We start from the raw sequence: 27,116 nt of genomic DNA on the forward strand, positions 1-27,116 counted from the left end.
CTCAATGATAAAGGCACCACAAGCATCATGTCCCCTAACTCAAAGGACCTCCATGCTAAGGGCACCATGGGCATCATGAATGACAAGAAGACAATACAATGAGATGTATCCAAAAACAATAAATTGAAAATTAGCATTTCACTTTAAAAAAGAGGTGACGAGAGGTTTGCGGAAGGCAAGCAGCCATACATTGAGTATAATCAAGCAACTGAACAACTCCCAACATATATGTACCAATAACCGCCAATTACGTGTGTTCACAAACTCAAAAGATCATCAGGAAACTTCTGTCAGTGAACAAGGGCACACACACACAAGCATGCATCTTGACTCAACCAATTCCCTACATAATAAGCTAACACGATCCGCTTGGGATGCAATTGAAATTAGTGCTTTTTACATGCTTTCATAGACCAGTCATTATGGAAAAACACGCAATGTCCCACTCTGTAGATGCCCCTCTATTGATTGCTTTCTATAATGATACAATTGTGTGAAAAGATGGTTCTACTCACTGTCAGAGAGATTTGTAGTAGCCATTCAAGGTAGATTTGCAAGCTAAAGTGTTCATCTTTTGTAAGACTGCAAACACAATATTCATAATACTCTCAAACATGATCCTCTTTCCAAGTCCATGGAGACATTCCCGAGTTCGTCCAGAGAAAAAGAAAAGATTGATAAGCTTATTGATAACATATGAAGGCAAGAAAGCAGCAGGCTCATCAAACCATGCACAGCTTGCTCATTGACAACCCAGAGTATAGGGACAAGACTAGCTATGTGGCCTTCTATGATCTGCCCATACCGTAGGGATGACACATGCGCCCTCACCTCATGCAGTCGTGAAGGGCCGCATCAACCAGGACAGCAAGCTATTTTTGCAAATGGGACTGATCCTGCCCAAAAACACCCATCTTTGGATCTGAAGCCTGAAGCATCCAATAAACATAAGAAGTTCCAGTTGTAGTGAGCCATAAAGAAATGCTCGGCAAGAGTGTGAGCCTAACTCGACGTATCAATTGCATTGATCATGCCAGCTTAGAGAGTCTCAGCAAGACATCGAAGTAGTCTGGGAAGGTTTTCCTTGTGCAACCAGGGTCGTTAATAGTGACTGGCACATCACTGCAAGCGGCAAGCGAGAATGCCATGGCCATTCTGTGATCATCGTAGGTGTCAATAGATGTTGTTCTCAACTTTTCAGGTGGAGTGATAATGCAGTAGTCTGGTCCCTCAACTACAGAGGCACCAAGCTGCATAACATTTTCAGAAAAATAGAGGTTTTAATGAGATGTTTTACTGGGCTTTAATAATGATCTAATTGGAGTTTTGAAAAGCAATGATATAGGAAAACACTTACTTTCTGTAGCTCTGTGCAAATAGCAACCATCCTCTCTGTTTCTTTAACTCTCCAATTACCAACTGCCAGAGACATTAAACTCAACTATTTAGGTTCCGATGAATAGCAAGTCAATCAACCACTGTTTAGCATTCTGGTCATAAATGCAAAAATACAAATGTATCAAAAACCTACCATCTCGTATCACCGTAGGACCATCTGCAAACAGGGCAACAACTGCCAAAGTCATTGCAACATCAGGCATAAAGTTCATATTAACATCAATCCCTCGTAATCGCTTCCCAGTAGAAGGATCCACAGGTGCACCCGTCACTGTTACGCTATGGTCGCTCCAGTCAACTTTTGCTCCCATTTTCTCCAAAACTTCAGCAAACTTGACATCTCCTTGTAAACTAGCAGTCCCACAGCCCTCAACAGTGACAGTGCCACCAGTAATTGCAGCACCCGCAAGAAAATAGCTGGCACTTGAAGCATCCCCCTCCACATATGCATGACCGGGTGATCTGCATCCATAAGCCACTCTTTAGCTAACAAGATAACCTGATTAGGCAGAAACAATGAACTATTGTAAGTTTCAACTATCAGCATCCATGAATGAAGAGACTAAAATACAATAATGTACAATTATATAATCAGGCATTGGACGATACTGCCTGATTGCCAGTTAGTGTATGAGTTAGAGAACAAGCAAAACCTCAAGTACAAATAATTAAGCACAGGAGCTGAACAACCGAATGTTTTTTAATTGTTGTCAGACAATAAGGCATTTAAAAGTGTGCTTGATAACATACAAATGTTTGACTCTGAAAAACCACGCAAACACAGCCACATTATCCAAGTACATTCAGATAACCCATTTCTCAGCATATGCATGAGCTCAGTAAACCTACTTGTACTTTTGACCACTTTTGACCTTGAAGCTTTGCCAGTCTCCACTATGTTCCACTGTGACTCCAAAACGTTCCATAAGTTTCAAGGTCATGTCAACATAGGGTATTGAAACCAGTTTGTCAACAATCTCAATTTCAACATCCCCAAGAGCTAAGGGAGCAGCCATGAGCAAAGCAGTCAAATACTGACTACTAATAGCTCCAGAAAGTTTAACCTACATTAAATGTCAAAATCAAGATTGTTATTAATGTACATATCTACAGAAAACAACACTATCACCAGTTCTAACTCAATAAATCCTACAAATGGCATCAATAGGATAACTAACAAGGGAACTCATTTGCTCTACAGTCGATAAAAAGGGAAGAGGAATGCAGCGATTAATGCAAAAATCCAGGTATGACATTTCTCAATGCAGAATAAGTGTTGCAGCTGAAGCACATAAGAAACAGGCCAGGTATGCCAATTGGTGAAAATTCAATCACAGGTGAAATATAAAGGGGCAGCTAACATTACTCATTGTGAAAAAGGATTCATCATTAAGTGCAAGTAAATCCTTTTGTATGATGCTTCCCTCTCAGCTCATTATAAAAATACTTGCTGCTTTGACAAGGGTGATCCCTGGAGGCACTTGCACATTGTACTGGAAGACATGGCTAGGGTTGCTGCATTACATACAGCAATGCATCACAGACAATCAAGCATACTATCATTGTGCACTTTACTGTGGTGAATAGGGAGTCTCAAAAAGAAAGTACCTGCCAATAAATGAATTCTCTCCAAGTCTAACATTGCTTTGATTAGCTTTCATATGAATTTGTTGACCATCAATGCACACTGTAGGACATGATTTCCTCTTGCTAGTACTTTATGTCAAGGGTTTCACAATGCATCCCAATAATGAAGGACATTGACATTATGGACTTGATTTCCTCTTGCTAGTACTTTATGTCAAGGGTTTCACAATGCATCCCAGATAATGAAGGACATTGACATTATGGACTTGATAGGGAGGATGTGACGCACTCAAAAATGTCCTTTTGTCTATCAATGAAACGAATTCACTCTCCAAGAGTCCAAGCTTAACATTGCTTTGGTTGGTTTTCATATGTCTGTTGACCACCGATGCACACTGCAGATATGATTGTTCTTGCCTGTACACGTGCTTGATGTATATGACTACAAAATGGGAGTGTGGGGACTGGTCACAAATTGCAGGGTACACAATGATGTACTTGGCAAATCTGAACTCCCCACCATTCATTACAAGCACATCTCTCCAAGTAGATACAGCCCTTTCAAACCAAAACAGGTCTCATCCACACTTCGGACTATAGGGACAATAAAAAACACAAAATGAGAAGCATTATCCAATAGCAAGGCTAAACTTAAGAAGCCAGCTGTCGCCAGTTTCCAGCCTTCTACTGTGGTCATCCTCAACTATCAGCAGCCCTACAGGAGGCTCCTGCTGTCAAGCTTGCTAACGTCATCATCATCTGCATCAGCACAACCTGATCAGCCTGCATTTTGCTGTCTACAGCAGGCACCTGGTTACTAGTCACACACTGCATCTATCAGACAGCCTCTTCAACATCTTCAGCACCTGTTCAGTCTTCTCTAGCTTCCGCCTGCTGATCGAAACTCCAAGGACAGTTGTGTTTTTGCACCAGATCAAGCTCCTTGGTTGTCCCCTTGCTCCTAGCGGACCATTCTTCTCAGACTACACCACTACAAGGTGTGGTTTGCTGCCTACATCAGATTCAGCTCCAACTAGTGATCTCTAGGCTCAGGATCCATCTCTAGTGGACAACACACTTTGAAATCTCTCTCAGCCCACTCCCCTGAGAGCCATTGGCTGTTGGGAAACTCTGCTCTTGAGCATTTTGTATACATTCATTTCTTTCTTCCTTGATTTTTCAATACTTTCCATTCATTCAATTATTTTCATTCTTGCATTTTATCTTTTTGTGTTAGTGTTTCAGTTCACTATGTTTCAGTTGTGGTCATACACCTTAGTAAGATGGAAAAGGTTTTTGGGATGGGGACAGAAATGAGGATGGGGGAATGAGGACGGGGCAAGATTTGCCATTGCCTGATACCATGAGATGGGAAAGATTTTTGGGATGAGGACAGGAATGAGGATGGGGAACGGGGACAAGGGAAAGAATTGCCATCCCCTACTATAATAAGATGGCCAACCCATGTTACTATGCCGTACACTCTATGTTTTCTTCTACAAACCCTTGCATATCTCCACAGCTCACCCACCTTTGAAGCCAAAATCTCCACGAAGTGCACATCCTTGCTAGTGTAGACATCTTGAGTTTCTAAATCATACAACTAATAACCCATTGACTGGGTGTTGTAGCCCACAAACCAAGTGTAGTGAGACCTTCGAATCCATCTACCCTCACTCCTATAGATATGGACATATGTGGCACACCCAAAGATCTTGAAATAAGAAACAATCAGGTTTAGTGCCAAAATACACCTCAAACAGCATCTTACTCGAAACTACTAACACCGAGGATTTGTTAAGGATGTGTATAGCTCACTATAGCATCTGTGCATAGAGCCTAAGGCACCTTATAATGCTCCAGCATGGTCGTCGCCATCTGCACTACTATCATGTTCTTGCATTCCAACTTCTGACACCCCATTTTTAGATGGAGTGTTGTTGGCAGAGTACATAACCTAGGTGCCAAAGTGCATTTTTCTGGGTGCATGACCTTTTGTCAGAGAGCATTTCATTTCTCATTGACACATTACATGTGACCAACTGGTATTTTTTGCCACATTAAATGCTAGCCGGCTGGTCATTTTTGTTGTACTATTATTGCTTATTTATAGGCCACCCCCTCCTCCATTAGATATTCATCAAATACTCGGACACTACTTCCGTTGGAGAGAGGGAGCTTGTAGCAATCTACAGGTTATTCTCAGCCCATACCATTGTACTACTCATCAGCCTTGGTATATAGATTCCATTTCCCAAGTCATATTCTCTATGGGTTCTTTTGTGTTCTTGCTGTTCTTTTCTGTTCATTGTGTTTATTCCACACTATTTTAACATGGTTGTCTCTCTTGGTTCTGATGCTGGCTGCTGTGTTTGACTACTATTTTCAGGTTTGCTTGCATGGAGACTGCTCCAAAAAGTTGTCCCCACTGCAGGCCCTAATCAAAGCAGGCCTCAGCAAGAATTTCTACAGCTGGGTGGCAGTTCTCAGCCACCAGGCAGCTTGTTCCAGCCTGCATTTGTTACTGCCAACCCTACGTTTCAACTGATCTGCCTGCATTTTGAATGGACAGCTGCTGTTTTGGCTCTTGGTGCTGGCATTTTACTGGTTTTTGGCAGTCAATTTCAAAACTTTGATGGTGTGGCTAATGTCTTGCAAACTCAAACATCAATAACACCTTTCCATTTTGATCATATGACCTCTATGTTGCTTGAGCATGTTGCGTTTACAGGAGAGGTTATCACCTCAGTCTAGCAACAAGCAGATGCTTATGTTGAGTCAAAGAGAGGTAACAAGCAAAAGAAGAAGAAGAAAAGCCAATGCTACCATTTTGGTAAGAAGGGGCACCACTGAAAGAATCGCAAGGAACTAGCAACATCAGGGAAGTAGAGGAGGAGAAGGGTAAGGACTCCTCCAACAAGTCATTATCCTTCTTGGACTCGGACTCTTGACTCTACTCGAGCAGCAAACGCAGCTGTGGTCTTGAACATGGCTTCCCATAGCATTAACAAAGTCCAGCAAATTCAAATCCTGAAGCTGGTTTGCCTTTCACATTCATGATGGAATGTTTGATAGAGGATGGTCTTTGCTCCTAATATGTTCCCACATGAGGGGACACTTTGGTGGTCTATGGTCATAATGTTCTTTTGCAAGGCATTGGTGACGAGCATCAAGAGTGGGCTACTCTATTTTCTGTGCTCGAGGCATGGCACAACTGATATCAACATCAGTGTCTTTCCAAGTCACTTTGGTGGTGGCTTGAACAATACATGAGAGTCAATTGAGAATAATAAGTTACATATCCATGATCCATTATCGACTTGTCACTTATGTCAAAGTTAGTCTTTGGACGAGCTATACTATGGTTTAGAACTCAACCATTATGATTCATATATATCACGGAAAGAAAATTGAAAAAAACATGTAAATAGTATATCTACAATATGGACAAAGTCAAGTTGCAACACCATGATTCTCATATCAAAACAAACTAACAAAATGTCAGAATCAAGAATGAATCATAATATATCATTAATAACTCATAAATGAGACTAAAGTTGTATATTAATCAGCTCTCAAGACAAGAATAGATACTAGATTAATAGAGTCTAATAACTAAACAAAAACCTAGAAAAGTCATTACTCATCATCATCATCATATTTAACATTGCCCAACAGTTTTTGTCAAAAAAACTATGTTCTTGGGTTCCAACTCAAAAAAAAAAAAAAAACATATACACATACACACACATCCCCCCCAAAACGTTTTTTACTCTCAAAAACGTTTCTTACTTTAAGAAACATTTCGTAAGTTTAAAACTAAAAGAAACGTGCTTCTTTGCTGCTATGAACCAAGCATATGCCACAGCTCAATCTAGGGGGGCTGAGAAGAAAGGAAATAAGGACAAGGAGTGGCAATGCTCTTCAACTTGTAGATACTATGCTCCTCGCAACCTAGGCACACCACTTGTTTTATTTGACCATGACGAATGAAAAAGAAATCCATGTTGAACTCCAAAATCAACCATAGACCACAAATTTTGCTCACCAACAAGATGTGAACGCCAAGATTGGGCACATAAAAAGCTTCCAATGCAAAAGCACCACCATGCCCATTGAGAATGACCTAAATCTTGCCAATATAATGAACAAGAAGTGAAGGACTCTCTCCAAATATTGACATTGCCTTGCATTGTACCATAAGTGCTCAATGCCTTCTTTGCATGGAGTCATGTGACAAAAGCACCACTGTTATGATCCATTTTCGAGCATATGCCACATCCTATGATGAAGATGTCTCCAACACCTTCTCCAAGAGAAGAAACATTGATTAGTTGGAGCAATCACAATTCCTAAAGGCTCAGAATCCTTCTTGAAACTCTCCTTGTCCTTCTTGTCCTTATCCAAGCCATTCTTTTTCAAATGGCTTGTGTTTCTAGACTCCTAACAAATGGAGGCCTTCTCCCTCGCAAACACCCAAAACAATGTAGTGTGCTCAATAATTATAATATTCCTTTATTTCCAAGACTTATTATTTCAAGAAATTGAAGAAAACAAATACTTAAAGCTGAATACGACAATTAGAAAATTGCATCCATGGAGATGTGAAAGTAATCAAGATAAATATTGAGGGCTAAAGATGGGCAACCCTATCAAGAAATGATTGAGCAACTAGAGAGACAGTAGGGCTTGCAGGGAGAAACATGGAGTGTGTACAACAAACATTGAGAAAAGAAGAGAAGAGAAACTCAAATGAATGAATGAAATAATAAAGTGAATCTGATACAAGTGTGCCATAGCACGAAAGATGCCCTAGAGTAGGGAGATTGCCAAAGACGCCTCTAAAGTCTGCAAACACGAGGATAATGAGGTGTCGCCTTGAGCAAGGATACTACCGTCAAAGAAGGGCCTTTGAATTTGCAACGCGGGAATAAAGAGATGTGAGCCTAGGCTATCAAACGCAAGGCCCAACGACCAATAATGCTAACACCAACTAGAGGTGAAGGTTGCCAAATCCTAAAGGAGCCAATAGGCTGCCAAATGCAAGATGCAGGCCTTAAAGATGATAACAATGGATTATGATGACCTCCCTAACGTCCAAATGCAATTAGCTAGATGATGCTTGGAGTAGGTGCGTTATCGCCTAATGATGGAACAGGTAGAAACTGACAAACACAAGGTCCACCAACCTCTGAAGATTATGACATCAGCTCAGGATGTAACATCGGGTGGAGAAGCGGCCAAGACGACAAACATAGGCTGATGAAGCCATCTGGAGGAGGAGAAGTTAAGGCCCATTGTGGAAGATCGCCAAGTGAGGAACGGAGCAAAAGATGACAAATGCAAGGAGTGTCACCCTCAGGACGTCATCACCATGATGATGGTATAGTCGTTAGCTAGAGATGAAGCCATTTCCACCATAAACGCAAACCTCTTAGAGGAAGGTGATTGGTGCCTAATGAGCAAAGATGGAGATGGAGATGGAGGAAGGAGAGAGAAGAGAAGAAAGTCTCAAAAGAAGTGAGAGAGTGTAGTGAGTACATGTGAAGTGTGGTTTCTAAACAAACCCCCTCTTAGGCCCAAAAGGAGCACAAAAGAGGAGTGAGGTAAAGAGAAGAAGACCCATCCTATAAGCTAAGAATGCCACCTAAAAGGAGACCTGTGAAGATAGTTAAGAGATCGGATGAGTAGTAGAACCTAAAACACAACCTTGAGTGAGAAGCCACTAGCTCTGTTACACCATCCTGGAAGGAATACGAAGGTCTAGTCACAAAGTTGCTGCTGAAAATCCAAGGACCAAGATCCTTTAGATGGTGGGTTTCAGTGGATGTAAAACTGCTCGAAAGAGAACTAACATTGGAAGAAAAAGAAGATGGGTGAAGAACATCAAGACTAGTAGGGCCCCCCTTTGAAACTAGAGGACTAGGAGCCCCCTAGGAAGCTAGAGATGGAGATGCCCCTCTAAGGGCGAAGGAAAAGGATCCTCCCCTGTATCCCTCTTAGAGAGAGAGAGAGACTCCAATTCATGAATCACAAACTCCGAGGTGTTTGATGACAAAGGAAGCATCGTCAATCTTTGCCAAAGAAGGTATCGAGGGCTTGGAAGGAGTAGAAGCTGAAGAGTGCCCAAAGGTGTCTTCATGAACCTGAGTAGAAGAGGGCAGGATAGCACGAGGCTCAAGGTGAGCGGAAGCTTGCAATGAAGTGGATTGTGGAGAAGATATGGGCCGCGGTAGCCACTGACCCAAAAATGGGTGGGGGAAACCTCAATGTTGTGTACTGCTCTCTAGGAAATATCGCCTCTTAGGTCATAGAGCCTCCAATTGCTCGCAAGGACTTAGTGCGTATCAGATGCATCTTATTGCCTTGAGCATAGTAAGCTGAGAGCCGATGCAGAACAATCTCTATAACCCAAAAAGAAGAGGTAGCACAAGGAGTGCCTAGTGAAAGACATGTATACTCCGATGGGGTATGGGCAAAGGTCAATGACAACAATCTTCAAGGATGTGACCGTTCTTGCCACAATAGAAGCACCCAAGAGACTTGCAATCTATCAATGGAAATGCCATGGTATCAAAGTGGCAAGCTATAAAACGGGAGGGTAGGAGGCAAAAGAATGATATCTCCTAGTGATGCAACGGAAGTAGTGATAATCGGATGTGGATGCTGAACCTGCAACCTATCTTTACCTTCTCTGATACAAAGGATCTTTGTGGCTCACTGAGCACCACTAGCTCTAATACCATGTTGAGAAATGACTAAGCAACCACAAAGACAGTAGGATTTGCAGGGAAAAACACAGAGTGTATAAGGTAAACATTGAGAAGAGAAGAGAAGAGAAGAGAAACTCAATTGAATGAATGAAATAATGAAGTGAATCTGATACAAGGGTGCCTTGCAAACGCAAGGATGATGGGGTGTCACCTGGTGCAAGGAGATTGCCATCGAAGAGAAGCCTCTGAATTTGCAACACGGGAATGAAGAGATGTGAACCCAAGTTGTCAAACGCAAGGTCCAATGGCCATTGATGCTAAGAGGTGAACCCAAGTTATCAAACACCATGTCCAATGACCACCAATCTCGGATAGATTACTGTATGCATACCCTCTATATCACCCTCCATTTAGTCCAATCTAGTTTTTGCAAGTTTCAAGCCCTCTAGCTTCGTTCCCCACACCCCATTCATGGAGAACATCTCACTTTAAGCTTTCTATTGCTGTCTACATCCATTAGGGGCATGTTTCCAACCTCTATCGCATAGTCTACATCTATTTCTACTACATTTGCTGATCAACCACATTGTCTACAACTAGCGACCTACTGAGTTGTTGCATTTGTGATCTATGGCTGTTGTTCACATTGCCACATCATCCTACCTGCAGTTTTACAATTGTCAACTTGCCACATCATCATACCTACGTTTTTCAATCTTCCTCTCTCCTCACTACCCTGTCAGCATCAGACTCAACTTCCACAACTGCGTTTACTCATGTTTGATCCTCATAGGCTGCCAAATTGCATTTCCAAATCCATTTAAAGTATGACACACTCTCCAGCTCATTACCTCTATCTCACGCCTTGAGACACAAGAGTTCAAGGCTCAGTATTTATTCATCATTGCATAGTGTTTTTGCTGCATGAGCACTGTATTTTCAGTAGACATTCCAATATTCTCTATGTATCATAAATCCATTTGGTCTCAATTTTCACAAGAAAACCACATCATTTCCCACTTCCACACCAATCACAAATCCTTTTGGGCTCCCACCCATCCTGCCCCCATATTCCACTGCACCTTCCTTTCAGCCTCCATTAAGTGCACTACATGTTCCACCACATACCACATTGAGGGGTTCCACACACTTCAACACAACCTTTAGGACACCTTCCACCTATCCAAAAACATACCCATGATGGAGGCTCAGCCTTCCCCACACGCACTTTTTGGCTATCCCTTTGGGAGTGCATCCCAAACATACCGAAGTCTGCCCCAGTTGATACCACAGTTTGCCTCCATGGCATTACCTAGTGGACTAACTAGTCATTCTTCTATTCCCCAACCAACATTTGGATAGGGTTCATGTGTCCCAATGCCTCCACCTTCACCATTGACACCTTATGGAAATGTTTATGCTCCAATGCCTCTACATCAATCGGCACTCCTTGGGCACTCAGCCTATTTCTGCCCACCCACCTAATCCATCACTCTCTTATACACCACTACCAAATCCAACTTATCCACCTCCATATCCTACACCACCTACCTATCCACTACCAACATCCCATTCATCCTCACCACGCATGCATTTTCAGAAAAGACTCGTTTTAACATATCAAATTTTACCACCTGCTCCAATTTGATGAGGCATATTTTGGATTCCCAAGGTTTGTGGAAACTTCTCCTCAGACAAGAACCCTAAATTGACCCATGTTGGTTTTCATATGAGGTTTGTCGCTCTTGGAAGAGTCGAAATGCTTATAGTTGAGTTGATGCAAGGTCTCCTTCTTGAATTCCATTCTCAACTCCAACACTTTAACCTTGCCTTTGAGCGTTGGGCCCATCTCATTGACCACTATGCGGCGCAAGATCGAACTCATCATATCAACTTAGACCATGAACTACAAAACTTCACAATCACTGAGAAGGATGACTTGAAAGTCAAGTTGACTGAGTATTAGTGTCTCCTCACTGAGTTCTCAACCACTAGAGCCCGTAAGGCCCCTGACGATCAGGTTACATTGTTCCTTAGTAAGTTGCCAAGAAAACATTTTGTGCAGCAAGTGATCTCATTGTCTCAAATGCCCACATTCTATGAATTTGAGTCTCAGCTACTGTGTTACGCTCAGTTGTTCAATCAATTTCATGGGACATCCTCCACAAGGGGGCCTTTGTTTCATCTTCTCAAAAAGGGCAACAAGCAAACTCAAACTTCCAATCAAAATTCAAATCAAATCCAAGCTAGTGAGTCACAAGGAACTTCCCCGTTAAAACTCAAATCCGAGTGGCAAAATGTACCAAAGAAAAATAGGTATTGTCAAAACTATCAAAAGGCTGGTCACTTTGACGACTAATGTCGTTGAAAGGCTAAGGGTAGTCCACCCAAGACTCCTATCTCGATCAAATTTGGTGAGGGCACTCCCAAAACCCCCCCCCCCCCCCTCCATAGCCGAGACAACAGGGTAAACCCATTGCTCACATGACAACTGGTTCTTCTACTCCCTTTTCACCTAGGAAATTGTCAGAAATGTCTACCCATCCTACTATTGTGGACTTCAGTTATCCTTGAGCACATGCTGTCTCTATTGAGGACAAACTTGACAAGGCCCTTTTGTAACCGGCCTGTTCACTAGGAAGGGCGGTAGTGTACAACCAAAACATATAAATGCTTTCACCCAATTAACAGTCGCCCACTTTACCTGAACTTAAAGACACAGAAGCAAGAAGTAATACAGGAAGCTAGAATGCTCCTGTTGCCACACAGACACCCTGTTGGCCCCTAAGTTAGGCGCCCCTTGCGGTATTTCTTTATTTTTAAAAAGGGAGAAAATACAATGGGCTGTCTTTCACCTATTCTGGGTGAAATTTGGCAACATAACAGTACAATTACTGACCCAAAACAAGTTGACCAGGAGGGGAAACTCTGCCCAAGTCTAAAACTTCTGGTTGGAGTGCAGAATTGATCATTTCAGCCTGCTGTAATTACTGGTTCAGACCTGTTCTGAAACCTGTTTACAACTCATACTATTCCCTGTACTGTTCAGCCCACTGTAATTACTGGTTCAGACCTGTTCTGACACCTGTTTTCAGCTCATATTGTTCCCTGCACTGTCCTGCATCATCTGGGCCAAGTGCCCCTTGATTTTGACATCAATTGGGCTCTGAAATAACCTCTGAACAGTCCAAAATCTATACTGATTTAGTGCTGTTTTAGACACTTGCTTGGTGAGGTTACCACCCTCACCTGTTCCTGGTAGGCAGCAAACAACTGCTCCTGTTCCTAGAGAAAAAAGGCTCTTGCCTCATGCAAAAACAGCATATTCCACACAACTGTACCTAAATCAAAAGAAAGGCCCTTGATTCAGAAGCATAACCAAACTGTCAGGGAGAGAGAGAGTGTGTAGGAAGCAAGCTCAGCCATCTGTAAATCATAGACAAGGTAGACCAGCTCTCAAGAGCTCTCCATCTGCAGCTGTGCATCTCCCCTCTCACAAATGAGTCCCCCAATCCTCAAAAAACTGCACGCCAGCCCCTCTCTAAAGAGGTAAGTGCACAAATTTGTGCCAAGTGGCAGCACTGGAAGATATTTCCCATTCCAGCCTTCCGGTCTAAAATTCTCCATGCTCGGTGCAAAATTTGACCTCGGTACAGACCAAAGGATTGATCCTCGTGCAAAAACGAAGATAATGACGCAAACAGATTCTGGGGTCCGAAAATAGTAACTCCCTAAATTTTAGGAGTTGCTTCCATTGCATCCCCACTAGTCTTCTGACCATCTTTGCTGACTATGGCTACATTCAAATTTGCAATGTAGCTCAACTGAAAGTGTAGTCCATCTTCACTTTGAACTAGTCTCTTCCAGGCTAGTTTTTCAACACACTTGTCCATATACACTTTCACAAGTCTCTTCCAGGCTTGTAAATCTACAGTGCCATCAGTCTCTTCCAGACTCATACTGGACCTTAACTGTCCAGTCTTGACTCACTAGACATTCCTGTCCGTTTCACATACTGGCCATGCAACTCACGCATTTAGATTTCAAGAGGGATCCTTCCAAAAAGAAAAACCAAATAAAATATGTAATAAAGAAATCAACAAAAAGGTAATAGTTGTCACAGTCTTGTGACACCTTTCCTGCTTAGAGTTGCCCTCTCCTTTAAGTACGCAACTAGAAGCACTTGAGTCTCCACTTTCTCTAGAGACCCTTCAACCTAGCACATTTTAGAGTCTTCCTCCGGTTCAAATCTCCATGACACTAGCTGTGATCCCCTTCTACTTCCCACCTACACATCACTTGATCCATATAGAGCACGCTCTAGTTTGTCTTCTCTTTTCGCTACACATTTCTCCTTTTACTTTCTTACATTCTTAGTATGCCTCCTATTTGATAGTAGGAGTCTTTTCACATTTGTCTATAGCACCCACTTGCACTTTCTATTGAAGTTAAGGGCTGCATGTTTTATGATCCAAAGATACCTAGGCCAGATACCAGATACCACCAAGTACCTGTGGGACATAACTTATACACTAGGGAGGTGGCATTTAATGGTACCTAATGCCAATCTGATGGTCAAAGACGACACAGAGATACTCGGAAATGAAAGTTGCCTAGCCAATTTAATTATTGGCTAGTCAGATTATTTTTCAAATCACCGAAATAATTATTAGAATAATTTTTAATATTTAAAGACTGAAAATTAATATTTAATTATGGATAATGCTAGAAAAACCATTTGGGAAGACTGCCACTTGTCAAAAATGCTGTGCAAGACTAAAAAACGTCTTTAGAGACTAGAGAGAGGCATTTTTAGTGTATTCAGCCTACAAAAGAGAAGGAGGAGATACTGCTAGTCTGATTTACAGCCATTGGAGGACCTTTTGAGGTAGCCAAGGGCTAGAGAAAACCAATCAACAACAAGTGACGGCATCTACAAGCTGTTGAGACACGCAACAACAGTAAATGACTGATTTTCTTCAGTTCTTTGCATCTACAAGCTGTTGAGACAAGGCAGCAACAGTAAATGACTTATTTTCTTCAATTCTTCGCCAAGAAAGTCTGAATTTTCTCTCTCCTTAGCATTCTCTCTTATCTCCCAACCTTTCTACAACCTTGTTCCAAAGATTACAGCATTGAGATCACCAAAGGCTAAAAAATTTCAGAGAAAAAGGGTTTAGCAACAACCTCAAGAAGCGTGCCAAAAAATGAAAGCTCCAAAACTTGAATTCAACAGGGCTAAAACTATTTTAACCTATTCAAGTGGAGGGACCAGCAAATCATTGAATTTGGGGCATTTTCCATCTCCATCAAAGTGGGTGAAGACTAATTGATTGCCCAAATCAAAGGGCAAATCAGATTGAAGACTTGCTGGTCATTTTGGATAGCAAGGGGAGTCGGAATACTAAAAGGGATTGGGAGAATCCCATTGTACATCAACTTCTTATTCAATTAAGTTAAATAAATACCAAAAGGAGTGTCAATTTTGGGGCTAATAGGGTGTCCAATGTCCAAGATTATATGGTAAAGTGTGCATTTCAGTTTTGTGAATTTGTTAATTGTTGTAAATAGTGCTTAATCACATTATTTGCCACCCCAACTAAGAAGGAAGGCTGGTTACTTCTGGATATATCCCCTTCCCCCAGTATGGGCATTCAGGCTTCTTCGAGTCATCAAAGTCAAAGCTTGAAGAACTCTCCGATCTTTTAACCTTTGACTTCCCTTTCTTCTTCTTTCCCCCTCCCGAACTTGCAACAAAAGCTTTGGTGGAGATGGATCCATAGGCTAACTCTTTGGCGCGCTCATCATGCTCCAAAACAAGCAAAGCATGCTCCTTCCATAGCCATAGGTCCTCAATGTAAGAAGGCTCGTGTAGAAGACATCAAACTCGGGAGATCGTAGGTGAGCCAAAAGAATCATAGCCATATCCTTTGAAGAGATCATCCTGCAAAGGGACGCAAGCTCATTCCTCGTGTCCTCCAACCTATTGATATGATCCTTCATTGAAGGAGAATCATCAACAACAAGCATCTGTAATTTCTTCTCGAGAGTAATCCGATGGGCAAATATCTTCTGATGGTACAAAGAAGCAAGCTTTGTCCACACTTCTGTTGCTTTCCACAACCTACGCACATGCACTAGGAGAAAATCCTATAAGCTCATAAAGAGAAAAGATCGGGCTCTAGAATTGAGCCAATCCCATAAAGCTGGACGTGATCCAACAATGGAATCCTCCATGGGACAAGGAATAGGATGGGTAACAAACTCCCAAAGATCAAAGGTATCAAGAATACACTCCACTTTACACGACCAAAGCAAGTAGTTGGAACCATCAAGTCAATCTTCTTTAGGTAAAGAAGAAGTACGAGCACCTGTATAGAGGGGCCATGGAAGGCATATGAAAGCCAGCAAAACGGACCTTCTGTGAAACATGGAGAGACCGGGGAGGAGAGGGTTCCCGAACAAACAGGCTAGTTGACCTTCGTTCGTCGTGTGAACTAGTACGAAAATCTCTCCGTCTCTCAGAGGAAAGGACAGAGACCTCATCCTCTGAGTCAACAAAGAGCTAATGATAAGACATATTCGATATCTTGCAAGACAAACACCCACAAAAACTACATGTGATAGAGAAACAACTATCACTTGCCACCAAGAGACTATCACCTACACAAAAAATTGTTGTCCACAATAGAATGTTGTCGCCAAGATGAAGAAAGTTGTTGCTTGCAAAAATATGCTAACGCCTGCAGCAGGGAGTCAACACTAGCAAAAACACAAATTTGTGTTTTAGTCAAAACACAAAAGTTGATGTCACCTAATGTAGAAAAGCTGCTGCCTAGTCCCTAGAGATTGTCGCCTAGCTACCTGGGGATGAAAATGGATAGTGGACCACCTTTTTGAGCTATAAACGCAGGCTGAAAAATCTATGTTTTGGAAATCTGGATTGCTCCTTCACGATGACAACCTACACTTCTGCAATAAATCTCCAGACTGTGTCCTCACTTAGGCAATGATACCATGTGAGTGCGCAATGCAAGAGAAACAAAAACACTGAGAGAAGCAGGTTGACATTTGCTTCTACAAAATCTATTGCCTAGCTCGAAGCAAAGACTTTAATCGTTTGGCACTCCTCATGGTTGCATCTTTGGGTGGCGCTTCATTCCCAGGATTCATCATTGTCTCTTTCGAGGCCACCTTGGAGGTTTTTCATTTCACATGTTTTCAGCCAAACATGTATCTCCCTCTTGTTCTTTGGGTGTTACTCCTTTCCCCCATCAACATCAACATCGTGGGGATAGAGGGGATACTTACTTCTCCTTCCACTATCTGATGATGAGAGGGGGCGGTCTACAGCTTTTCCTTCCACTTTCTTCTCTTGATAGAGACAATGATGATGCCTACAGATTTTGATTCAAACCTTGTATTTATAATATATTTTTAAACATTATATCTTCATCCACACTATCAGGATGATATGATTATAAAAGGATGCTTGGGCAGGTGAACGATTCCCCTACAAGGGCATTGTACAAGTGGCATCATTGCATAACAATTTGTGTGAACATAACATCTTGCATCTCCCTTTTGCATAACTCTAATGTATTGACATTCTGTTCATGTAAAAGCATTTATGCGCATTTATCCCTTTTCGGTCACCTTGGAGTGGTCAATTCTAGATCCACCATATTCGCGACAGTCCCATGGCAATCTCCAAAGGCAGTTCCCTCTGCTAGCTTGCTTACTTTGCTTGTCTTTTTTTTTCTCTCCACATACTTCCCATATTTGCTACACTCTCTACTAGTCTATTTCTTCGTCACTCTCTCTCACATACCTTATTATTTAAACCATATTTAGCCTCATGTCGATTTTTCTTTGTTAACCAAAAGCAAGCCCCTTACTTTAACCCTTGCTTCCAACCCAAAAAAAAAAAAGTTAATCCAATTTCGCATTAAATGCATGTTGTTTCTCCTTCTTTAGTTCTTCTCTCTTATACTCCTTGAGCTTCAGATCATCACTTTACATGGACAATGCACGTCTGGCTTCTTCTAAGCTTAAACACGCACACGAGCACCATCTTAAAGCTTCGTCTTCCTTTAAACTCGAACGGAGATTCGTTCCTCGTGTGGAGTCTACAAGCAAAACAATAACATGGGTTGATTTTTAATCCATTTTTCGAAAACATTTTGAGACTGATGATCAAATTGAAGATTTTAGAAAATTATTTAAGCTAGATATGCGAAAGAAGAGCTTGGATATATACTCTCAAGAATTCAAGGATTTATTGCATAAAATGAAGGCCTTGGGTGATCTTCAAGCACTACTCTACAAGCGATACCTTTTTGGATTCGCACCAAACTACTAGAATGAGGAGCTCAGTGATCCTCTTCACTCGCTTGAGGACGTCTATAAGTATGCAAAAAAATTTAACACTTTGGTTGCAAGTAGGGACAGCCAATCGATTGGGGATTCCCATCGAGCTACCTCAATCTTTAAGTCAATGAAGTCATCTATCCCAATAGCAACTCGTTAGCCAACTTTGGAGTTACATTAAAAAAAACCATGGCAAACTTAAGGTCACTCACAACAAGGATTGGCCGAAGGGCCTTTGTTTCAACTGCCATCAGACAGATCATTTTTACAATATCGCAAATGACTTCAAAACAAAAAGACAAAGTCTATTTTCAAGGCTTCAATAAATACCTTTGAGACTCTAAGTATTTCCTTAGATATTTTATTCGAAGAATGTTTTGTTAATGCTAGCGATATCAACACTAGTCCCATTCGTAAAACAATTTTTGGCTTGAATGATCTTTTAAAGGTCACTGGGCACATAAATAACCAAGACATTATAGTTTTATTTTATAATGTTTCTACTGATAATTTTATTTCTTTTTGCTTGATGCAAAAATTGTGACCCCACACAATACCCACTAACCAAACTTATCGTGTCTGATATATGGAGAGCCTTATAAGATCATTGGGATCAAATGGTACCAGACTTGGATCTTTCGATCCAACAATACCATAAGATCATGCATTTCCGACTTATGAGCCTTGTGTTAGCAGATTAGTCAGCTCAAGTATGAGTCTATGATGCAGAGGCTGTGGCATTTCATGTAGTATTTTTCTGGCATTTTCTGGTGCCCTTTTTAGGGCTAGAGAGCATTTAATGTTGGCCGACCGCATTTATTGCTCCCCCCATTTTATGCCTATATATTACTGGGCTCCTCATCTCCTCCTAGCTGGACACTTACATCATCAGGTCATTTTTTGCTGTTTTTGACAGTTTTTGACTGCTTTCTTGACTTTTTACAGCAGCTTTTGTCTTATTTTGATCAGATTTTGGGTTATACTGCATGTGAACTCTTGCTTTTTGCAATCTATGCTCGTGGTTTGGCTATGTTCCCTCTCCCAATCCCTTCTTTTCTCTACTTCTTTTCTAAATCCCCTCCAGATGGCTCCTCCATGCACATCCACTGATGACAAGCTCCATGGACCTGATTATTACACGTGGAGTGCAGTGATGAAGGCTTGGTTTATTCAGAAGCCGTTATGGTATGTGGTTGGCGGAGTTGTGGCCCGTCCTTGACCACCTTCTCCTGTTCCATCTGATTTTGATGACGACAACCATGAGGAGGCAGTGCTTACATGGGATTCGGATGATGCCCGTGCTTATTCGGCATTACTTCGGTGTATTTCCAAAGAAGTCCTACGGGCGGTCACCTCTTGTACGACAGCTTTAGACGTATGGTCGAAGTTACAGTTGATATACGAGGCTCCTTCCACCATGAGGGCCATTACTCTCTATGGCTAGCTCCAGCAAAACTGAAGTTTGAATCAAAAGATATGATTCAATCCTTCCTACTTCATGTTACCCAACTCCAGGACCAGCTTTGCACTATGCAGTCTCCCCTATCAAAGACACATCTTGTTGGTGCGGTACTCTACAAGCTTCCTCGGGAGTTTGATGGAGTAGCGAATGCTTTACGAGCGCAAACATCTACGACTCCTGTCAGTTTTCTTCACATGTCCTCCATGCTACTTGAGCATTAGGCTACTTTGCGACTACAGGGGAGGCTTCCGTCACATTATGGAGGTTCAGGTGAGACACTTGCAGCTTCAGAGAGGGGATCGACGATGAAGAAGTCGAAGGCCCAATGTTACCACTGTGGCAAGAAGGGTCATTTAAGAAAGGACTACAAAGAGTTAGTGGCTTCCAGGAAGAAAAAGGAGCAGAAGACGAAGCGGAATGTGGACTCCTCCGACGAGTCATTCTCTACCTTAGATTCCGATTCTGATCCTCTGGCCAAGGCGAAGTCCAAGGCACGGAAGGGATCCTCTTCTTCAAATCGTGGGAAGGGCTTGGTGGCCCCTTCCTCGGCTGCTTTCTAGTGGTGGTGATGAGGACATCCCTCACGACTCTCCAGTGCCAGAGAGGAAGTGTGAAGAGGGTGGTGAGATGGGCCAACTGCGCCTCATCTATATGTCTATACAAATGCACACAATCCAGAGAGGGACATCCCTAATGCATCGACCGAAGTCTAGCAGGGACAAATCCTGGAGAGCTGGGATTGACATCCAGGTTCATGATGGGCTGGTTACTTGACAAAGAGCGGGAGTCTTTCGTCTGGAGCTCACATGAGGGGACCCTTTGGCAGTTTTGGCCGAAGGCGGGGATTCCATGATCACATGTTTAGCGACATGTTTGGCACATTGGTCTTGTATGTCCTGAGTGACATTGGTGACATAACACAGAGATCTGCTATGGTTCTTCTCTATTTTCAGGTGGTGTTGTTATGATCGACATCGACGTCAGATACTCTCCGAGGCATCTTGGTGGTGGACTGGCCACTCATTGCTTGGATATCCATGGTTCTTCTGGTGGTTCTATGTTGTATAGTTTATGATTCCCCATCATAGTACTATTGTATTGTATCAGATCACCCCTGATTTGATAGAGGGTGTAAGCAGATTAGTCAGCTCAGGTGTGAGTCTATGCTGTAGAGACTGTGGCATTTCATGTAGTATCTTTTGGTATTTTTTTGTGTCCTTTTTAGGATTGGGAAGCATTTAATGCTAGCCCCGACCAGCATTAAATGTTGGCCGGCTGCATTTATTGCTTCCCCCATTTTATGCCTATATATTACTAGGCTCCTCCTCCTCTTTGAGTACTTCAACCATTACTTGTGGATTCTTCAAGGGAGAGAGAAATCGGTGCCAAGTTGCCCACACAGCCAATGATTCACTATTGTATGCTACTGTCTCATGTTCAATATGGATTCTATTTCCCGAACGTACATCTGAGTTCTCATCTGTATTTGTGTTCATTTATTCATTCTCACTTGTCTTGTGTTTCAGCAGTTTATTTCAACATGTTGTTTATGCTTCCATTGCTGCACTACTTCTGACACCTTGACCATGTGGATATCATTCTTGGTATGCCATGATTCTTTAAAAAATACTTCTTATATATTGATTATACAAATCATGTACTTTCTTTTGAGCTTAATGATCGTTTTCATGTGATCAAGGACTATTTACCCTCAGAGATCACAAAAAATAATATACAAGAGTTGAAAGTTTTTTTAATTGAACATATGGGATGGGATAATAATTTTAATTGTTCAACAAGTTCGTGCAATGTATCTATACTCTAAAATCACACACAAATGCATATAGACTATAAAAACACATAAGCAATATACACACATATACAAATACATATATATACGCACACACATATATACATATATATATGTATATATATGTAATATATATATATATGCATACATACCCATACACAGCATATATAAGTGAATCAAAATGGAGAGAGTGAGTGAGTGAGAGACTTCGATTTAATGACTACCGATAAGTGCTATAGATTAAAATACAAGTTTACTCTGTTCCATGTGAGTCATTTAAAAAAATGACTAGGACAAGGTGAGCAAATTGAAGCAATTGAGCAAGTCTCGCTTATTCTTCATTATTTTTTACTTAAACTTAAATTGGTTCTTAACCTTAGGACTAAACGATCCCATTGAACTATTTATCCTAATTATTTAGTCAAGACGAAAAACCGCTTTGATGATGGAGGCTACTTGGAAGTCGGTATGTTCATTGAAGAGTCATTTTCTTCATTTCATTCCTAAGGATATTATTGAGGACAGCATTCATTCATACATGGAGAAGTATCATATCCCTACGCATTCAAATGGGTGCTAGTAGCATTGGTCATAGTAGTCATGAAGAGACTTAATACATTCTAGTACGAATGCACTAAGGACACTTCAAGGTTAGAGCAACTAAGTCCTTTTTATAAAACTCAAGACCTATTGTGCGCATTCATTGCATGATTACCCCTCCTGGACTCTTGGCCCATTGGACAACACATCCATACATAAGGAAGGTGTGGACTAGCACTGTATGGAACACCAACCCTTGGGGTGTGGTCATAACCCACAATACTGCTAACTCCTACGCTCAAGGGTAAGCCCATTTGGCTCTACAACTAGGAGATGAGTTTGATATCCAATCTTAATTATAATGAGTTTAGTATTGTGTGCATATTGGATCCTAGGGGAGCATCCCCTCCCCTCCCTCCCCAAGATGTATTTCTACTCAACCCCAAGTCTCTTAGGAAAGAGCCCAGTTACAATCAACCTCAGAGTGAGGAGTTCTCACTCTCACAAGATCATGTAAAGATGTAAATACACATATACATCATTTACTATATAATAAAAACAAGAGATTTCTTTACGAGATGTAAGTAGAAAGAGAAAAAACTAGTCTTTCTTCATTGAATCAACATCACATCAATATAGCTTGCTTATTGTTCTTGAAATTGAAGAAAAACTTAAGCAGTTGTTATAAAACATCAACAAAAGAAAAGGGAATATAGGGTTATTTGATATAATGGAGGATGATGATGTAGATGGATGAGGCCAACTTTCAGCTATCTTCTTCTACTATACAAGAGTTTACAGCCAAGAAAGTTGATGTAGAATAAGGAAAAACAAGCTCTCTTTATAGGAGAAATGGAAAAGCTAGTGCAAAAAGAAAAAGTGAAGTAGCACAAGACAAGTATCTAGCCACATGCCATGAAGTGTAACAATGGTAAAACACTCGAAAGCTTGTGTGACAAGTATCCTAACGCTCATCTTTTCGCTATGATCTTTCTTTTTAGACTAAGTATTGTTAAGAATAGAAACAATCAAACTTACTGAGTATTGCTAGAATAGAAAACCTACTATTTTTAGAATGTCATCTCTGTTTTTTAGAACTAGCATTTTTAGGCCAATCCAAGGCTCCTAAAATTTAGAAACCTCCTAAAATTTAGAGATTCCCTAAAATGTAGGGAACCCCCAATATGGGTGTCATGTGAAAGCTCTTTATAAGTACATTACAAAAGCATTATAATCTTCATATGAGTTTTCAATGCAAAGATATGTGTGTTTTAAGCTTTTAGCCTACATTTGCACAGTGTGCAAACATTCGATAATCATGCCATCTTGTTGATTGTAACTATTTATTCCAATGGATCTAGCCCACACTTGAAGGCATTAATCCTTTCTATGTGCAAGACCCCAATATACTTGATTCCTCATCACAAGCATCCAATTGGGCCGTTAAGATGCAAGTGTGTACTATCATTTCTTTAACCCATTGCATGGGTTCACCATAATCTATGACCACTCATCAATGGGCCAGCTCTAATGCACTTTTCTTTATATCTAGTGAGTGCAAAGGAAACAAATGTAATAAACAACTAAATACACAAAATAATAAAAACAATACAAATTCCTTTTATGTTATGTTATGGTATCCTTCTCGAATTTATCATCTTTCTCCTTATCCTTCTTCTTTGTGTTTGAATTTTAGACCATTAAAGCCTCTGAATTGCCCTTCTGTGGAGAGTATAGCTTGAACGGATCCAACACCATGGACAGCCACTCTTCCCATGTGATGGTATCATCTTGTCCAGAAGTGATTAAAGAAGAATAAAACCCATTGTACCAAGCAGGTAGCTATGCAAGTAAAGACACCCATACATTTAGAGAACATCACCCTCCCCACATTGACAATCTGCCCCCACTGCAACAAGTGCAGCTTACTGATGTGATCTTTCATGGAGACAAACTAGTTGAATCCATAGTTCATAGACACCCATTTCATGGGTGTTGTGCAATTGTAAAGCTACTACAAATGCAGCCATATATGCCTCACACCTATCATGTGCTCCACATGCGCAATGACTGCCGGTGTGCATGAGAGAGAGAAAAGAGCATTTAACTTGTCCCAGTGCACTTGGGCCTTCTCCAAATCAGCTTCCTCAAAAGAAGAGAGATTTGGAATCCTTGACCAATGGAAGATCGATCTTTTCGATCACCTAACACCAACTCCAAAAGATCGTATAACTCCAAAATGGCCTCCGGCATTACCTTCCAGATGCTAAAGTGCTTACTGAAATCTGAAGCAGCATATGTACAAGAGTGTGTGTCAGAAATATCACTCTCAGAAGACCTCAATCTCACTCACAGACAGAATGTACATAACCACAAATGTGGGCAACCTATGAATAGACAATGATCACAGCCAGGTCGGCCTGCAGAAAATGGCCAACCTGCTGCCCATAAATCTGCTTGACCTGCCCAACCTGGTCCAACTGCCCATTGCCTGCCTGTTTAACGGCTGCCCTGCTGCCCATCCAACTCCCTGCTGCCTGTCCACCTCCTGCCCATTGACTGCACTGCCGAGGCCTACCAGACTGCCTGCCTGCTGGGGCTGTCCACCTGCCCACCATCCATAGGGGACCTGATCCTCTAACAAAACAATCATCATTGACAACTTATAATCCCTAAAACATGAAGATGTTTACAAGGATGGAGGAAAGAGTAGTTCAATTGGATATAAGATGTTGTCCCTGAATTAAATATGGAATTGTGAAAGAGATTTGGGGATATGGAAATAAGCACAAATTGTCATGAACTATCTCAATTGGGTCCAGATCCTTGTCATAGGGGATGATTCATGAAGAATAAAAGTACACACTACGAAAAGGAAAGAGAGTAAAATTTAGACGAATACACATTCCAAAAAGATTGTGTAGAAACAAATAGTACACCTTGCTAGGAAGAATAATGACCCAGTACCCGATTTCAAAAAGAATACCTCCTTCCAAAAATAAAAGGAAGAAAGTATCCACTCCTAGGAGTGCACATTTCTAAATATAATGTGAAATAAGAACACATTCATGATTCCAGTGAGGATTGAGGCAATGCATTATATTGAAAAGCAGGGAGGAGGGGTTTTGTAGTGTATCAATGGTTGCATTCAAGTGTTATATTTCTTCATAGGTCTCATTAGCCTCCCATTTGTCCCTAAAATGTCTCGCTGCAAATCACAGTGCCTTAATGTTATCAAGCAAGAGCTCAACTTGACAAAGTATGGATCTTTTACTATAAGGATCTCAATATCACACAGGTTCAAACTCTAATTGCAGCCGTTCTGATAGAGCTACAAAAGAAAAAGTTGTGAACCATAGAACATTCTTGCTTCTACTTAGAATCTGTGTGAAGATGGTTAGTTAGTGGCACACCTTTCCTCCAGGTAAACCTCCAGCTGCATTAATGCGGACTGGTGGACAGTTCGTATCCAAAACACAACCTACGTCTGCTCCAAGTTGCTTCAATCCATCTACAAGATCTCCAATTGGTCTCTCCCGCATACGTGGTACACCGTCAAGTACATAACTGTTCAAAGCATTGTTTTTACATGAACAAATAGAGATGCATGGTATGTCCTTGCTCAGCTATAGAAACAAAATGAAACTCACACCTGGCCCTGCCACCTGCAGCAGTGACAACAGCTGTTAAAGGTCTCATTGCTGTACCCGCATTCCCAAGAAACAGATCAACAGTCCCTGCTGTTCTCCCAACTGGAAAATAACCGCTGCATCCTGTGACTGTAGCCTCATTATTGGCTTGATCCTCCTCCACACTCAAACCAAGTGTCTTGAGTGCTCCTAGCATGTACCTCACATCCTCACTATCGAGCAAGTTTTCCACAACAGTCGTACCCTGACAAGAACACAGACTGCTTGAACTTTTACTTGGTCAAAACAAACAAAACAAGGTAAAACCCTATGCCAAATTCCAGGGTATCATTCACTAAACAAATTGCAATGTTGCCAAGTAATGTCACAGAGAAACGCAACTGACAGGACCGTACCCTGCTAGAACTTTTAGTAGATTGAAGCAAATAAAACATTGTGAAGGCTATGCCAATTCCATGGAAGTATCATCCACTCAGCAAGCTGAGATTTTCTAAGTGATAGTATAAAAAAATGTGAGTTTTCTACAAATATGGATATCCGTAGGTGCACTCAAATTTTCTTAGAAAAGTAGCTGACATAAATCAAATGCGAGCTGTGAAAAAATCTAACCTCTGAGAGGGCTGCAAGAAGCAGTATCCGGTTGGAGAGCGATTTCGACCCTGGGAGCTTCAATTTCCCGTTGATCTCTTTGATGGGTTGAAGCACCAGCTCCATCGAGCCAGAGGTTTTCGGAGCCGCAGGGGCGGCGGTAGCGCACACCAATGCAGGATGCCAGCGCGACAGGGACGTGCGGTAGCAGAGGGGGTTTGGCTGAGGGGCAAGGCTCAAGGCTGCAGCCTGGTTCCCCCAGACGAGGGAGGAGGCCCTGGAAGAAGACAATTGGGCGGGTGCCTGTGCAGAGGTCAGGTCTCCGTTGGTGTTGCAGAGCATGCAGGGGTGGAGAGCCAGCCTTAAGGAGGCCATGGGAGCTGCCTGAGGAAGAAGACGAACCCAAATTAATGATTGGGGTGAGCTTCAATGGGCTGCAATCGGACTGGACAATTTCCTCTAATCCAATCAGACACCAGGTTCAGAGCTAATCATCCAGCACGAAACGTAGGCGTTTTGCTTGTGGGCTACTTCCTTATGACTCATGGAGGCAATGAAGATGATGAGTGCAGCAGGCGTGCAAAACATGTGCAACTTCACGCTTAGTATCACAACCGAAGCTGCAGGAGGACGAGAAGGACGACCCTTTCAAAACGTGTGGGTAGTTGGCCAGTCAAAGAAAGGCTGGTTAGACTAGTCATGGTTGGTCTCTTTTCACCTTCAAAGAACTTACAAAGAAAGGTTTCTTGGACTAGTCACAATTGGTCTCTTTTCACCTTCAAAGAACTTACAAAACTTAATCACTCACTCCCTAGGCCCATATCGGTGTTAGCACATACCCATAAAGCACAGTAGTGAGAACTTAAGGTGTTGGTCTCTTCTTCTTCCTACCTACTCATTGCATCATCAGTGCGCAATGCTAGAATCAACAAAATCATCATATCATGTTGGCCAATGTTCTTAGTGATAAAGGATGGCATGCACTTGTTAACACATAT

At 41.6% G+C, this 27,116-nt stretch overlaps 1 protein-coding gene across 1 annotated transcript; it reads right to left on the reverse strand.

Moving 5' to 3' along the window:
• Window positions 1-397: 397 nt before the first annotated feature.
• LOC148026376 (3-phosphoshikimate 1-carboxyvinyltransferase 2-like) lies at window positions 398-26,776 on the reverse strand. Its single transcript, XM_087690817.1, has 7 exons — window positions 26,140-26,776; window positions 25,533-25,774; window positions 25,294-25,447; window positions 2,248-2,462; window positions 1,532-1,860; window positions 1,358-1,419; window positions 398-1,250 (listed from the first exon to the last, which is right to left on the reverse strand). The coding sequence occupies exons 1-7, from the start codon at window positions 26,491-26,493 to the stop codon at window positions 1,029-1,031; spliced, it is 1,578 nt and encodes a 525-aa protein (XP_087546943.1). The 5' UTR covers window positions 26,494-26,776; the 3' UTR covers window positions 398-1,028.
• Between the last annotated feature and the right edge of the window lie 340 nt (window positions 26,777-27,116).

The sequence above is a fragment of the Lygodium microphyllum genome, chromosome 13 (genome assembly GCF_053477565.2).
Source record: "Lygodium microphyllum isolate KBCC chromosome 13, Lygodium_microphyllum_v1.1.10, whole genome shotgun sequence".
Lineage (NCBI taxonomy): Eukaryota > Viridiplantae > Streptophyta > Polypodiopsida > Schizaeales > Lygodiaceae > Lygodium > Lygodium microphyllum.